Source organism: Centruroides sculpturatus, unplaced genomic scaffold (assembly GCF_000671375.1).
Source record: "Centruroides sculpturatus isolate CEXI.00-Female unplaced genomic scaffold, Cexi_2.0 scaffold1493, whole genome shotgun sequence".
NCBI lineage: Eukaryota > Metazoa > Arthropoda > Arachnida > Scorpiones > Buthidae > Centruroides > Centruroides sculpturatus.
The window spans coordinates 44,392-61,724 of NW_019385718.1; the positions used below are offsets into that span (position 1 = coordinate 44,392).

Consider the following 17,333-nt stretch of genomic DNA (forward strand, 5'->3'; position numbering starts at 1 on the left):
ATTCTGATCTCGTGCCCTCAAAAATTCTTTCTATATGTATTGAAATACTAAGAATCGCTTCGCTGATTGCTCTCACCGGAGTTTGCAACCGTGGGATCTGTCCTTGGCCATCATGAATAACATTCTGCTTGCTGCCAGAACGTTACTCATGCCGAGTCATAGGATCCACGGTAACGGTATCTTTTCATGTTTTATATAAAGACACATTAAAAGATAAGTACAGTATATACTTATCGTTTATTATACGTATTGACATTATTACAATGAATTTTATAGAAGACAACGTTTATTTTATAAGATTAAAATTTATTTTAAATAAAAACATTTATGAATACGTTATTTAGTATTATCAGATATCCATTGTAAATAATTTGATACTCTTGTATATACACCCGGAAATCCTGGCTTAGCACATTGGTAACCGAAAGAAACTATACCGATGATCCTCCAAGTAAAAATAGAACGAATCATAAGAGGACCACCAGAATCACCCTATAAAAGAACATAACATTATGAATATATTTATATTAAATTATTGAATGTAAAAAGTGTGTGTGAAGATACCTGACACGAATCTTTCCCCCCCGAACTGATTCCTGCACACACAAATTCTGATGTGATTCCTCTAGGTAATGACGATACCTTTAACTGTGTGTACGAAGCATTACATTGACTATTAGGTATCATATTTATTTTAGCTTCCTGAAGTGCATCAGCAGGACGTCCAGCTACAATAATTATAATTTTAAGTATAAATTATTATACGCTTGATAAATTTAAACAATAATTTGGTGACGTACCGAAAGAAGTAACTCCCCAACCAATAACTGTTACACTTTCCCTATCGTAACGTTCATTGTTTGAAGGTAAGCAGATGGGTTTAACATTAGGAATAGACGAGTTTAACTTTAATACAGCAATATCATTATAATGTTGCCCACTTCTATATCTAGGATGAATTGTAATCGTTGAAACTCCATAATTCCTTCCTTCGTTTCTTTTATGGCCTCCAACTTTAACAATATAATCAGAAGACTTCCTAATAATAAAGGATCTGTTAGTATCTGTTTTCAAAGCTTAAAAGTGGATAAATTTGTATTTGACTTACTTAGATTCCGAATCGAAACAATGTGCAGCTGTTAAGATATATTTATCTTTAATAATGGAAGCACCACAATGATAATTGAAGTTTCTGCTACCTCTTTTGTGTAATGATACCTGAAAATTATTAAAGTTAGCGTTAATATATTTTGATAGGTGCTCGTAAACGTGTAGAACAATGATTTTAATATTAGTTTTCAAAAGATATTAAAATAAATGTAAAATGAATTGCTCACCATCCATGGCCAAGAGAATTTACTCGTGGTTCGTCCTCCAACAACTCCAAAACGTCCAAAAGATTGTATAAAAGGGTCTCGACCACATCCTGAACAATAAAGCAAGACTTAATATTTTACTACATGAGGTTCCAGGTTTTACTTGGGAAAATCCTCAGGAAGTGGGGTAGAGCTACGCCCTCCTCACCTTCTAAATTCTCCCCTGTTTTATAATTGGTGTATGTTTTATACCATTTATCTTCTTAAAATTCTATTTTTTTATAGACTTTACGTAATGTCGATCGGGACTTTTTTTCCGTAATAAAACCTTACAGAAACCTCATTATCTCAATCGTCAAGGACAAATACAGCTGTCCACAAATGGCATCCGCACTGGAAGGGAGGGAGGAAGTTACGACAAGTCTTTCTTCTTTCCTTCAAGAACTTCAATGGACGTCTGTTTTATTTCATTAATTAATTAAACTTTAAACAGTTTATACATTTTATTATTTTATAAAGTGATAAAGATTTTCGGGCGGGTTGAGTTTTGTTGGACGTGCGAAAAGGGGAAGAGTTAATGAAACTTGAAGAAACTTGGGACAATGAGGGTGGGGAATAAAAATTTCAAGGAGAATGTGGACATAACTATATATATATTACGCTAAAGGCTGTGTATATACAGTATATAAATATATAACTTACAGCTAGGGAATTCGATCCCGGTCCTTATTTCTAATCCCGGGATTTCGGGATTATACTTAGTCAATCCCGGGATCCCGGGATTATTCCAATATTGAGGGTTAATAAAAAATAAGAAAATCTTACAGAAATCAACAAATCAAAATTTAGACAAAAATCAACATATTTTACAGTATACACCTAGCTAATTTAATCACTCTAACTAATCAGACTCAGAGTCAGACTAACCAGACTTAAAATCACTCAGTCTTCATGTTAAATTTATTCTTTTTTAAGCATCACTGAGATCTCTTTAAACTCACATAAATTGAAAAAACCTTTATGTAACAAACTATGCAAATAAACGTTGAAAATTAACAAAAATCTCTCTTAACATCGACTAAATAGACTACTTTCATATAGCAACCTAGTAAGTAGGTAGTAAGATAAGTTTCTTAGCAAAAAGTATTTAAAAATAATATTAATCAGTCACATTTTTCTTAAATATAAAGAAAACTAATCTAATAGGAACATTCTAATTTGAATTGCGAAAATATGATCTGAGAAATAACAACGCATCCTGTGTCTCATCACCAAGTCTGCTTCTCAATTTGTTGCACATATATGCAGCTGCTGAGAAAACGCGTTTAGGTTTGATGGAAGTTGGAGGAATCGTTAGTAAATACTTATAAGCCCGTTCTAGTTATAGCTTCGAGGACACGGGGAGGTTGGAAGAAAACAGTCCGGTCGACACAGATCGGGATTGTAGGAGTAAAGGCTACAATCCCGATTGTTTCGATCATTGTAAGCATGCCTTTCTAAAAATAAACACGTTAATTTTGTAAATTCGGTCTCTGTGTGAGTCTCTCAGCATCCAGCAAACCACTACTCCCAAACGTAAAAAGACTTTCTCGCATCATCCTGACAGATCACGGGCAAGGCGGGGGTCGTAACCTTTTCACCTAAGGTCGACCCCCCTAAGCGAGAGGCGTCGGGTCTATATTAACCACACTGGCAAAACAAGATGGCTGACACATTGACAGGTAAAACGCACTGAGTAGTGCTCTCGACTGCGCCAGAAAATCGATTGGCGCCCGCGAAAATTCAAAAATACAAAAATGAAGTATATTACCAAGTAACCCAGTGAGAACTGCTTGCCTATCATTTTAGTTGAAAATACAAGAAGTTTTATTCCAAGCAAGCATCGCAAGCCCGCTAGGTTAATTTCTGCTGCTTGCTTGGAATAAAATTTCTTGTATTTTATATTAAAATGATAGGCAAGCAATTCTGTTAAAAGCACTGGCACTGAACGTTTCGCTTCATGCAGTCTATTTTGCAACTTTTTTTAAAATGATGTCAATCCCGAAAATCTCGGGATTAGGAAAACTTAATCCCGAAAATTTTGGGACTGAAAAGTGGTCGGGATCCCGGGATCCCGATTTTCGAGATCCCGGGATCAAATCCTCTACTTACAGCCTACATTTGTACTACATTTATAGATTAGTCCATAACAATACAGTTTAATGTGTATATAAACTATTAATGAGATTTAAAAATGGCAGACGGTAAATTTACAATATAGCCTATATAAAATACAGAAGATACTAAAATGTTTTCGTTTCTGTCCTTTCCAACACCAGGAACTAACAACCTTTCTTAGCAGAGATGACCTTTTATTATAGGTTACGACTCTGCTACATTATGCAAATTTTAAATTACGTATACAATTTTTACACGTTTTTTGTGACTTATTATCAATATTTTTAACTGTTTTGCCTATTGTAGAAGAGTTTTAACCTATAATAAAAGGTCGTCTCTGCTAAAGAAGCTGTTAGTTATTCTGTAGAGTACAGGCTAATGACCTTCACTCTATCCTACTGACTAGTTTCTTCAGTAAAGGCAACGATTATATATGTAATATACAATGCCTGTCCATGCCGACAGATTAAAATTATAAAAATTACATATAAAAACGAAATGACTAGTCTGACTCATCTTATAGAGTACACTGTACTCTATCATTAGCTTGAGTACAGCCTGAAAAAGTAAAAAAGAAGAAAACAAAGCAATTAAACTCACTATTCATCTCGACATTCCTTATCACAGCCAGGAATAATAATATAAATAACACCTTCATCACAGATTTTCTATAACTCAGATAATATTTACACCAAACGAAAGATATTAGGTGGATGAACTGCAGCATTGGTGTATTAAAGAACACACATCAATTGAGTAACCGATGGCCCTTTAAACCTGTTTTAATAATCCTCTTTTAAACGCAGACGAATTAATTTTTTACTAAGCAAAACCTTTTTTCCATTAGTAATTTTCTCCTTTCATAAAATCATTATTAAATTATGTAAAATTATTAATAAATGAGATTATATTCTAATTATTATTTTTTTATATTCGGAAAAAATAAACGGGAAGGTAATAGTGGGGTAAGGAATTCATTGTAAGATTATTTAATACAGGAAACAAAGAAATCGTCATTAAATTAAAATGATAATATAAATTCTAACGAATGATTGCAAGTTTTCCTTGTTAAAACAGCAATAGAATTGCAATTGTAATTTATAAATTCAAGTTCATTCAAGTAAATCCAAGAAAAGTAGAAATACCAATGCCATGAAATTCTTGAAATTTATGAATAATATTTACTCTTGAATTTAATTCATAATTTTATTTCAACAAGTAAACAACAAGTAGCTAATAAATTAGTTTAATTTATGTAAATATTATAACAGTGGTAGCAATTTCTACTTCACATTAGAGTATTGTAAGCAAATGTCATGTAACTTATCTTAAGCGATGCTTGTTTTAGTCGATACAATAGCTTACCACCTGATACCTCATTCACAATAATAATAATAATAATGGTAATTATACAATGAACAATTTGCAAGTAATTATACATCTACTGAATAATGGCCGAAAGAGTTTTGTGAGACTCTTGAAAACCCAATTCGTGGGTACTCAATAATATATTTGTCCAGAAACAAGTAGTTGGCAGCAAACTATATCATGCTCCAGCAAATTCCTCCAAAGCCAAATTAACAGAGTAACTTCAGCAAAGAAAAATCATCATTTCCACTTTGAAAACCTGAGTACTCATTATTTAAAGCTATAAAGTATTCAGGAAGATGGTTGAAAATTTTACTAAGATATTGAAATAATCATGTTTTAATTGAAAAATTCATAATTTACGGAAACTCGATATTCCTCCACAAGATTCGTATAGCATCGATCAAAACAATTAATTAGTATTGCCAGTATGGACAAACTTAAAATTCCTCTTGTTATTTTACCCTACAGAAAAGCTTAATTTGAAAAATTTTCCTATACAAAATTTCAAATATTCTTCAGTAAATAATATGAGAATTTGGTACTCATGTTCTTAACTCATGTTTTTAACTTATGGTAGAATTTATTCTGAAATCTTTAAGATCTTGGTTTAAAGAGAGAGAGAGAGAGCGATAAGTTCGATAAGATGCTAAATTGTCATTCAAATCGACCTTTCTGTAAGATCCATCGTGGGCTCATCCAGGCCCACAATGGGACAACTCACTGACGAGACACGAAATTCCTAGAATTATTCGACCCGCCTGGATCGATCCCGGTTACAATAAACTGGCGCCTTAATAACCACATTTAGGAATTAAAAAAGGAGGAATTCTAAGAATAATTCACTTTACCTGTTTTTCCTTATTATTTTTTTCTAACACTTACTTGATTAGGTAAATTATTAACTGACCTTGTTACCTGCACGATTTCTTTTTTGAAACATGGAGTAATTTCCCTATGCAAAGTAGTGTGAATGTACTCCACTTTTTATTCCTATTATCGTTGCCATTATTGATCTTAATGAATGTTGTTGTTGTTGGTTAAGTTATGGCAACGCAACACTTGAGCGATCTGCCTAGGGGGTGCCTTCCGGGAGGTCTTTTTAAGGGAAACTGGCCCCTATTTAGGTAATACAGACATGAAGAAACCCCGAAAAATTTCACGTGGCCAGCCCGTTCGAACGAGGCTCGAACCCACGACCGAATTCCCAGTGTACAGGGAACAAACCGCTTGGCCACTGGTGTACCCCTTAATGAATGAAGACAAAAAATTTCGTATAAAATTCAAATTTTCTTACGAATAAAAGTTAAGAAGTCAGCAATAACGAGAATGTTAACAGTATAGAAAGTTATACTGTGGTACCCCTAAAGTCGTGCATAACATAGGAACCCCTGAAAGCGCTAGTGGTTACAACTACAATGACAGGGTTAAATGTAGAATTTGCATGTTTTAATTCGGCTCTAATTACACTACTGGTCAACGATTTATAAATTTTGCAATATTTTGTAGACATTTATTTAAAGAAATCTATTTCTTTCGTTTCATTTATAATTGTGTAACAGAGATTTTCTTTGAAAATTGAAAAAGTAGGTAAGAAAAAATTCACAATTTTTTATTTTACTGTGAAAAGTAAGTAATTCTACTAGTAAACACCTACAGATACTGAAAGAATCACGCAAAGTCTATTTTTGTGTCACAATTAAACTGGTTTAATAGGTAAAACGGTTGTTTTTTCTGTCTATCTCGTAAGTTCAATGTCATTAAACACAAACATTCATCATTATCGCTACAATAACGCAGTGTTTATAGCAATTAAACTGCTACGTTCGTATTCAGTCAAACATAAAAGGATCAATTATTAAAGTTTAAATGAGTGAACATTTATTAGCTACGATTGGATTGACGAAAACAAAATCAATACATAAGCAATCTGACAAGCGAGTAGAGTACTTTTCTATGAGAAACTTACCCTTTTTAAGCATTAGATACAATGAAAAAATTCCGGAAAGTTCACGTTGGTCAGACTCACAAACAAACTACCAGTTTTCGGTGGTTTTATCCACTCGACCACTAGTGAATGCTTGCTAATTATCTTCTAACTATAACCCTTGATCCTTGTTTATGAATACGAACATGTTTTGTCTTTTCTTTTTGACTTTCCTGAGCACTAGGAAGGGTTTTTTTCTAGAAATACTCATCATGGATTCGGACAGACTCCATTAAGCACTGTGCCAAAATGTTCGTGAAAAATCCTTGTGTTTTACCGGTGTTATTCGATTTTGAGTCCACAGTGTTGTAGGCTCGAACACAGATGCTAGTGATTTATTATTTTAATTAACCTACCGGTAAACTTCTAAATGAAATTCTTACAGGAAATATTACTCGTCATTTCCGCGGATTTCATCACATTAGAACTTCTAGTTTTTTTTTTTTTTACATTTATTTATTTGATAAACTCGAATTTATACTAATTACAACACGCATTGCTTATTTAATAACTAAAAATTGCAATATTTTATTAGAATTTGTAACAATTTAATTATTTTAATTTAATGAATTAACTTCATTGTTAGCTTTCTGTGCGAAATTTTCTCAATTCCTATTTATTTTATACAGTATATTTAGCTATATTAAGTATTAATGGAATAAGGCGAGGCAATACATAAGCCATTTACCCTTTGTTAGGACTTTCTATGCCAAACTTAGGCGAAGAAAATTAGGAAAACTTCACGTTAGTCAAGCTCCAACCTACGTCAAACTATAAGTGTTCGAGGGTTTTATCCACTCGGCTGTTTCTGAAAAGAATGATATTTTGAAATGGGTAATTCGGACAATTAAAGATGAGCTACGTGTATAAAATGGAAATTATCTAATACAGCTTTAGATTCGACAGTCACTCGATTGAAGTGTTCATTAATACTTCTATTATCTATTTATTCTTGTTTGTATTGTTAATATTACACAAATTGAAGCGATTCGTGATGAAATTATTATCTATAGTAATTTTAGTAGTGGTGACAAAGAGNATATTTTAATAGGAAAACATATGTTAAAAAAATCAATGTTCTATTAATCAGCCAGAGGACAAAGAACAGTTTGTTTGTCGGTCTGCGTGTGTATGGGAATTTAATTAAAAAATAAGTGGGGAAAAAACGGAGTTAAACTCACCTTTCGTCTCGATATTTATCACAGCTAGTAACAGTAGGACCAGTAACAATTTCATGACAAATTTTAAATAATTTAAATGATAGCAATGATACAATTATTGACGATCACTCCAATCAAGTATCTGTCGTGTCTGTAAACCTGTTTTGACAATTCCCTTTTTATAAATGTAAGTATTACGTAGAAGAATTAAGTATTGCAAAATCAATGTGTGTTTTTTTTTTAATAACAAGAAACGTTTTAAATCCTCTTTCAGAGGTTTCTAGAAATTTCAGAAATTCTGTCAGATCATATTTTAAAAAATTTAGCAACGAGTTGCTTAACTTTTCCGGCAACATTTGGTGGCACCATCTGTTAACATGTTTTATTAATTAAGAAACCTTTTATATTTTTGACTATTAAACAGGGTAGGGACGAGTTTTATTAAAATTGTAAATGCTAATAACAAGTAAAATTTTCATTAAGTCTGACTCTAATAGAGATACACACGATTCCCTTTATCTCTCAACCTCTTCAACCTTTAACCTCCAAAATTTAAAGGCATCAATCATCTAATAAACAAACCTCGTTGAAAAATTTCTCCTGTTTTTTGTCAAAAATTTTTCGACAAAAAACACAGGAGTTATTAAACTCCTGTGCATTTCTCGACCTTTTAAGATGTCCTGAGTCCAAAAATCTTGTGGGGTCATTTTTTGACCTATCACCATACTTATACAACAGCCGGAAAAGTAAAAATGGCTCAAAAATACACTCATTTAAAAGGTTGAGTATTTACATAAATATCCAATAAATACAAAATTAATAAATTTATAAAATACAACATTGTCACTTAGCTGATAATTTATTGATTTAACATTACGAAATTATTAGATTGAAGGCATCATGGACACTCTCTCAAGTAAAAGATGCTTCTTGGGAGGTCTTTTATGGTAACCTGGTCCATAAAAAAACTTGTATTTGGGTGTTAAACACGGGAAGATGACCAGTTAACTTCACGTGGCCATCAAAGGTAGGCAGTGATAAAACCACTGACACGAGTTCGCTCCAAGCGGTTAGTGGTTTTATCACTAGCAGGAGCGCTTAGGAAATTATTACACAATACAGATGAGATAGTAGCAATAGATTTATTGTTGTAATTGATATAAATTAAATTTTATATTAATAAATCTATGATAAAATTCCTTGTAACTTGGAATTCTTCGAAAATAATGGGCACGCTGCCTGAAAAGAGACCTTCATTCAGCTGGATAAGAAAGCCAATGTATTGATAAAGTATTCATAAAATTCGTAAAGTAAAAATTAAAATTTTCACATTAATTTGTTTGAGAAAATGTAAAACTAAGATTTAGGGAATTTTTTTTTGCATTTTTTGCCCACTACACAAAAAGAGGGCCTTTTTGTTTATTTCCAAAGTGAGTTTGTCAAGGCCCACAATACCGGAAAGTAAGGGACGGGGCCCTACATAACAGAGAGATCAGTAGAGCACCCTGGAAAAATAAACTGGAGGTTTTCAAGTGCCCAAATATCGAGGGTTCTCCAGAGAGGTAGGCTGAGGTGTTAATTGACTCAATTGCTACACCGCAAACACACAGGTACCCACAAAATTTTTTCACTATTTTGACTTTTCTGGGTTCAGGGTGTCCGAAAACAGTCGATATTTGCAAAGCATCTGGGGTTCAAATTTGACACGCTTTCAATATTTCTCCGTTATACATACGTGAGAACCAGAGCAGTTTTTGCTAATTTTATTCATACACTAAATAATTACGATTTTATAAAGTGCAACTAAATTAAACTTTTTGGGAAGTCGACAGGGAAGTTCATGAAATCTTATCTTGACATCGTTTCCTATTTATATAACGCAATCATCCATTGAGTTGGACTCATTTAGGGAAGTTTTCGCAGAAAATCTTGGATTGGACAATGATTCAGCTGCCCGAACGATTTTTACCAAATTTGGGCATACGGATGTAGTGGAAAAGAACCGAATATAAAATTAAATTGAGAAAATGTCGGCGAGGAGAGTTCGAGTCAGGTCATCGCACGTTCTCAAGAAGGTTCCTTTCCTCCTGAATCTTTCGCCTGATTTTTCAATAGTTAGTGACTGGAATAAGAATTTACTACCCAAACGAAGTTAAATGACATTAAGAATTACAAAACAATGAACAACGATCATAGGGAACAATAAGAATTGAGCCACGATGGATCGCATCATCAAATAGAGGTATTTGAATCGATCAAGTGGCGCGTTATCCTATGGGCAAAAAGGGAAATTGTATGGGGCCTCCACCAACAGGGGACCTCAAACCAATAATTTATAATCTCATTTAATTAANAATAATAATAATAATAATGGTAATTATACAATGAACAATTTGCAAGTAATTATACATCTACTGAATAATGGCCGAAAGAGTTTTGTGAGACTCTTGAAAACCCAATTCGTGGGTACTCAATAATATATTTGTCCAGAAACAAGTAGTTGGCAGCAAACTATATCATGCTCCAGCAAATTCCTCCAAAGCCAAATTAACAGAGTAACTTCAGCAAAGAAAAATCATCATTTCCACTTTGAAAACCTGAGTACTCATTATTTAAAGCTATAAAGTATTCAGGAAGATGGTTGAAAATTTTACTAAGATATTGAAATAATCATGTTTTAATTGAAAAATTCATAATTTACGGAAACTCGATATTCCTCCACAAGATTCGTATAGCATCGATCAAAACAATTAATTAGTATTGCCAGTATGGACAAACTTAAAATTCCTCTTGTTATTTTACCCTACAGAAAAGCTTAATTTGAAAAATTTTCCTATACAAAATTTCAAATATTCTTCAGTAAATAATATGAGAATTTGGTACTCATGTTCTTAACTCATGTTTTTAACTTATGGTAGAATTTATTCTGAAATCTTTAAGATCTTGGTTTAAAGAGAGAGAGAGAGAGCGATAAGTTCGATAAGATGCTAAATTGTCATTCAAATCGACCTTTCTGTAAGATCCATCGTGGGCTCATCCAGGCCCACAATGGGACAACTCACTGACGAGACACGAAATTCCTAGAATTATTCGACCCGCCTGGATCGATCCCGGTTACAATAAACTGGCGCCTTAATAACCACATTTAGGAATTAAAAAAGGAGGAATTCTAAGAATAATTCACTTTACCTGTTTTTCCTTATTATTTTTTTCTAACACTTACTTGATTAGGTAAATTATTAACTGACCTTGTTACCTGCACGATTTTTTTTTTGAAACATGGAGTAATTTCCCTATGCAAAGTAGTGTGAATGTACTCCACTTTTTATTCCTATTATCGTTGCCATTATTGATCTTAATGAATGTTGTTGTTGTTGGTTAAGTTATGGCAACGCAACACTTGAGCGATCTGCCTAGGGGGTGCCTTCCGGGAGGTCTTTTTAAGGGAAACTGGCCCCTATTTAGGTAATACAGACATGAAGAAACCCCGAAAAATTTCACGTGGCCAGCCCGTTCGAACGAGGCTCGAACCCACGACCGAATTCCCAGTGTACAGGGAACAAACCGCTTGGCCACTGGTGTACCCCTTAATGAATGAAGACAAAAAATTTCGTATAAAATTCAAATTTTCTTACGAATAAAAGTTAAGAAGTCAGCAATAACGAGAATGTTAACAGTATAGAAAGTTATACTGTGGTACCCCTAAAGTCGTGCATAACATAGGAACCCCTGAAAGCGCTAGTGGTTACAACTACAATGACAGGGTTAAATGTAGAATTTGCATGTTTTAATTCGGCTCTAATTACACTACTGGTCAACGATTTATAAATTTTGCAATATTTTGTAGACATTTATTTAAAGAAATCTATTTCTTTCGTTTCATTTATAATTGTGTAACAGAGATTTTCTTTGAAAATTGAAAAAGTAGGTAAGAAAAAAATCACAATTTTTTATTTTACTGTGAAAAGTAAGTAATTCTACTAGTAAACACCTACAGATACTGAAAGAATCACGCAAAGTCTATTTTTGTGTCACAATTAAACTGGTTTAATAGGTAAAACGGTTGTTTTTTCTGTCTATCTCGTAAGTTCAATGTCATTAAACACAAACATTCATCATTATCGCTACAATAACGCAGTGTTTATAGCAATTAAACTGCTACGTTCGTATTCAGTCAAACATAAAAGGATCAATTATTAAAGTTTAAATGAGTGAACATTTATTAGCTACGATTGGATTGACGAAAACAAAATCAATACATAAGCAATCTGACAAGCGAGTAGAGTACTTTTCTATGAGAAACTTACCCTTTTTAAGCATTAGATACAATGAAGAAATTCCGGAAAGTTCACGTTGGTCAGACTCACAAACAAACTACCAGTTTTCGGTGGTTTTATCCACTCGACCACTAGTGAATGCTTGCTAATTATCTTCTAACTATAACCCTTGATCCTTGTTTATGAATACGAACATGTTTTGTCTTTTCTTTTTGACTTTCCTGAGCACTAGGAAGGGTTTTTTTCTAGAAATACTCATCATGGATTCGGACAGACTCCATTAAGCACTGTGCCAAAATGTCCGTGAAAAATCCTTGTGTTTTACCGGTGTTATTCGATTTTGAGTCCACAGTGTTGTAGGCTCGAACACAGATGCTAGTGATTTATTATTTTAATTAACCTACCGGTAAACTTCTAAATGAAATTCTTACAGGAAATATTACTCGTCATTTCCGCGGATTTCATCACATTAGAACTTCTAGTTTTTTTTTTTTTTACATTTATTTATTTGATAAACTCGAATTTATACTAATTACAACACGCATTGCTTATTTAATAACTAAAAATTGCAATATTTTATTAGAATTTGTAACAATTTAATTATTTTAATTTAATGAATTAACTTCATTGTTAGCTTTCTGTGCGAAATTTTCTCAATTCCTATTTATTTTATACAGTATATTTAGCTATATTAAGTATTAATGGAATAAGGCGAGGCAATACATAAGCCATTTACCCTTTGTTAGGACTTTCTATGCCAAACTTAGGCGAAGAAAATTAGGAAAACTTCACGTTAGTCAAGCTCCAACCTACGTCAAACTATAAGTGTTCGAGGGTTTTATCCACTCGGCTGTTTCTGAAAAGAATGATATTTTGAAATGGGTAATTCGGACAATTAAAGATGAGCTACGTGTATAAAATGGGAATTATCTAATACAGCTTTAGATTCGACAGTCACTCGATTGAAGTGTTCATTAATACTTCTATTATCTATTTATTCTTGTTTGTATTGTTAATATTACACAAATTGAAGCGATTCGTGATGAAATTATTATCTATAGTAATTTTAGTAGTGGTGACAAAGAGTATTGAAATGAACGGTGAGTTTAATTGTTTCGTTTTTATTATTAAATATGGTTTACTAGGTCATTATATAGAGTATAGAGTACACTTTATCTTCTATACTTTTCACAATGAAATTAAATCCTCTCGGGATAGTTTGCATTTCTTTATCTTTCTAATTTTTTTTCCAACACAGATAATCAGTAGGTTATTCCCACATAAAGTTATAGCAATTAAATGATAGACTACTAGAGTAGGTAATTGATAACACAACTGCACAGTAAGTAGAAGTTACAGATTTAAGGCGATGTATGTATATATATATGTAGGGTTAAAGGGTTAAATGATGAATTAAAGTATGATCATTTAGTGGTTTCTGCAGATGAATTCAATTGGTAATTGACCAAACAATCAGATTTAGAAGAAAATAGATCAAAGATTTGTATTTGCGTTTTGCTTTATAACTCGGTAGTCCTCTTATAATATGGAGTGCCATAATCATGAATCTGATAGAAGAGTTTGTGAGTAGGGTGTTGTTGCTTTTTGACGAAAAGTATGCCGTTTATCTCGTCCTAGATAAGTGAATTGTTTGGAAAGGACTGTTATATTTGCTGCCAATCAAATCAACGAGCTTCTGCAGTGCCGTATTAAGAAACAGGAGAAGAACAAAAAGAAAATACAGCTTTTTTGGCGATTTATGCACTTTTCAATTGCTTATATTTCGGCAACCGCTTTATAAAAAAGTTTGAAATTTTGCAAGCTACCTAAGAAAACAATTGTCTTCCGAACGAGATATTCGGAATATATTTAGAAGTTTTGTGGCAAAGAAATCGACCCCGAAAATTGACAACTGATTCCTGTAATCAGTCGATGTCTTTTTTACTTGGCGGGGAGTCACTGCCGACTCTTAATATCAAATATTTTAAAAATATAATAAAAGAAAAATACATTAAAATTTTTTTATTTTACAGAAAATAAAAATCTTACACGAATTTTAACGAATCCAGCAAATGCTCCATCCGTTGTTGGAGGGGAAACAGCAAGTTTATTCTCTTGGCCTTGGATGGTAAATAATTTAAATTACAATAATTTAATATCTTTAGCAAATTTGTATTAAATTGTATCTTCTTATATAAAAATATATTTAACTTAATTTAAATAAATTTAAAAACATGTAGGCATCACTACACAAAAGAGGTAGCAGAAGCTTTAATTATCAATGTGGTGCCTCCATCATTAAAGACAGATATATCTTAACAGCTGCACACTGTTTCGATTCGGGATCAAAGTAAGTTAAATACAAATTTATTCACATTTAAATCTGGAAAATAAACAATCTAACAGAGCCAATGTTTACAGAAAACATTCTGATTATATTATCAAAATTGGAGGCCGTAAAAGAAACGAAGGAAGGAATTATGGAGTTTCAAAGATTACAATTCATCCTAGATACAGAATTGGGCAATATTACAATGACATCGCTATATTAAAGTTAAACTCGTCTATTCTCAATGTTACTCCGGTTCTCATGCCTTCAAGAAAAAATCGATACAATGGAAAAATTGCAACTGTTATTGGTTGGGGAGATACTTCATACGGCAAGTCATCGAATTGTTTTCGTTATTTTTTAAGAATATAATAATAGAAATTAAAATAAATTGCAATTATTATAGGGGGACGTCCTGCCGAATCACTTCAGCAAGCTGCGATAAGAGTGATACCAAATAATCAATGTAATGCTTCTTACTCTCGATTAAAGATATCTTCATTACCTAAAGGGATTACATCAGAATTTTTGTGTGCAGGGATCAGTACGGGAGGGAAAGATGCCTGTCAGGTATCTTGATTAATTTCTATATTCTAAAATACTAATAAATCAAAATTTACATAATGTTATATTATCTTACAGGGTGATTCTGGTGGACCTCTTGTAACGTCTTCATCTTCTGGGTATAGAATCATCGGTATAGTTTCTTTCGGTTATCAGTGTGCTAAACCTGGATTTCCTGGTGTATATACAAGAGTATCAAACTATTTGAAGTGGATATCTGATAACACTAAATAAAAGAATGGTTTAAGCTTGTATCGATACAATTTTATTTATTGTCAAAGTAAATATTACCTGTAATTATACAATGATGTATAATGATAACAATACGTATATACGTATGATTTGCGAGATGTTAAATTATATTTTTTTCTAGAATACAAAAATAAATAAATGTGATTAAACGTTTTCTTTTATAATATTGAGAGGGCCCGGACTTTATAAAAAATTTTTTTGAATAAGATTTTTCGAAGAAAAAAGGAACCTAATAAAATAACGTTAAAAATTCTTCTCAACACATAAAAATGTTAAAGGATGTGATTGCCTCTTTTTCTGGATTCACTTCCTTTCAAAGGTGACACATCTTACAGGAACTTCACGACAGAAATTCATCTATTGGTCGCAAAACCTAACGTTTCCAAAGATGGGCATGGGAAAAAAGGAAGGATCCCCAAAAATAATAGAACAGATGACGATAACGAGAGTTTGCCGATCAACCTTGTTCCACTTTCGTGTCAGTGTATTCTAACCGTGTTCTGTTACCGATCCTCGTGGCAGGAAGAATGGGACAGTTGCACCACGAGTAGACAAACCCACAGTTTCATACCAAGTATTGTTCATCGCCTTGAATGGAGAAACTTCACCTCATCCTTTTCCATGACTCAGATCTTAACTGGTCATGACAATTTTAATGCCCTACCTTAAGAGATTTCATATTCGTGACTCCGAAGTGTGCTACTGTGACAACGTCTCTCGACAGGACACTAATCACTTCCTATTTGACTGTGCTCTCTTCAACACAGAAAGGGCAAATCTCATTATGTTCGTGCTAAACGAAGGATTCAATTGGTCTTGTTCACTGTGCACCATCATAGACAATAAAAACATTTACAAGGCTCTTGAAAAATTCATCAACGAAACCAAGGCTCTTTTCCCTCCAAGATAACAGAAACGATGTTGGAAACTAAGGCTTCAGCTGTGAAACTAAGTGTTAAACGGGAAGCGATCTGGTTACATTTATTTTATAATTGTTACTAAGCGGTGTGTGTAATGTGAACAAACTGTTGATTTCGGCAAGCATATAATTTTTTGTTCCTCTTTATTAGTGGTTTATGTCGTTAATGCTTTGCAATCAATGTATAGTTTCTGGTAAATATAGTATCATCCTTAGTTGTATATCTTTAATTTTAACGTCAACCAAATGGTTGTTGCACGGTAAATTAGAAATACGTTATAAAATCCAGAATTGCCTTGTCGGTCACTAACCACTTTTGGAATAGTCTTAATACCCCAATCGGAAGTATCATATATAATATACATTGTATCCATGTTTTCATTTTCCTTATGTACAGTACATAACCATTCCTGATATTGTCATAATTTCGTTACCTAAGTTCGGTGCATTATTTCATTTATTTTGTAGTGATGTAATAGTGATTTCTTTTTGTATTTGACCAAACAAGTGGTTTGGTCTTCACCGGTCGAATGCATCTACATATTTATTGTAAATACGTTATAATGTTCTCTATTTATATTTGTTCAAACTGTATTAGTCATTATTTGTTGTCACCTGCGTTACGTGCATATTGTATATAATTTGTACAGTACATATGTTTTCTGTTTTGTACTTAATAAACTACCGATGCAGTGCCCTATGATCCTATCATCACCCTGCCCTCCTTTTAATCACTTATCTTCTTCTCTCTTCCTCTTCTTTCACCATCTTTTCAAACTCCTAGTTGTACCTTTGAGTGGAACCAGGAGGCAGCCCCTTCTTTCAACTAAAATGTAAAATGTTACCGATCCTTTTGACTGCCCTCCGTTTTCCGTAGACGCCCTTAACGCAACATAAGAGCAATACGCTAGGAGGGAGTGCCCCAGGCACTCCCTCTTAGCATATTGCTCGTACTGTATGTTGCGTTAGCTTACTGCATCAATCCGTGAGAACTATGGGAAATT

General features: G+C 33.1%; 2 protein-coding genes across 3 annotated transcripts; one reads left to right on the plus strand and one right to left on the minus strand.

Moving 5' to 3' along the window:
- Positions 1 to 336: 336 nt before the first annotated feature.
- Positions 337 to 12,338, minus strand: LOC111641499 (clotting factor B-like). Of its 2 annotated transcripts, none has more exons than XM_023387673.1 (6): positions 12,296 to 12,338; positions 1,338 to 1,426; positions 1,109 to 1,218; positions 801 to 1,039; positions 565 to 728; positions 337 to 492 (listed from the first exon to the last, which is right to left on the minus strand). In XM_023387673.1, the coding sequence occupies exons 1-6, from the start codon at positions 12,306 to 12,308 to the stop codon at positions 337 to 339; spliced, it is 771 nt and encodes a 256-aa protein (XP_023243441.1). In that variant the 5' UTR covers positions 12,309 to 12,338. The 2 variants fall into 2 exon arrangements, with proteins under 2 accessions (XP_023243441.1, XP_023243439.1); XM_023387671.1 differs by lacking the exon at positions 12,296 to 12,338 and adding an exon at positions 4,074 to 4,136.
- Positions 12,339 to 13,223: 885 nt separating this feature from the next.
- Positions 13,224 to 15,501, plus strand: LOC111641500 (clotting factor B-like). Its single transcript, XM_023387674.1, has 6 exons — positions 13,224 to 13,365; positions 14,299 to 14,393; positions 14,506 to 14,597; positions 14,795 to 14,925; positions 15,001 to 15,164; positions 15,237 to 15,501. The coding sequence occupies exons 1-6, from the start codon at positions 13,308 to 13,310 to the stop codon at positions 15,390 to 15,392; spliced, it is 696 nt and encodes a 231-aa protein (XP_023243442.1). The 5' UTR covers positions 13,224 to 13,307; the 3' UTR covers positions 15,393 to 15,501.
- The last annotated feature ends 1,832 nt before the right edge of the window (positions 15,502 to 17,333 follow it).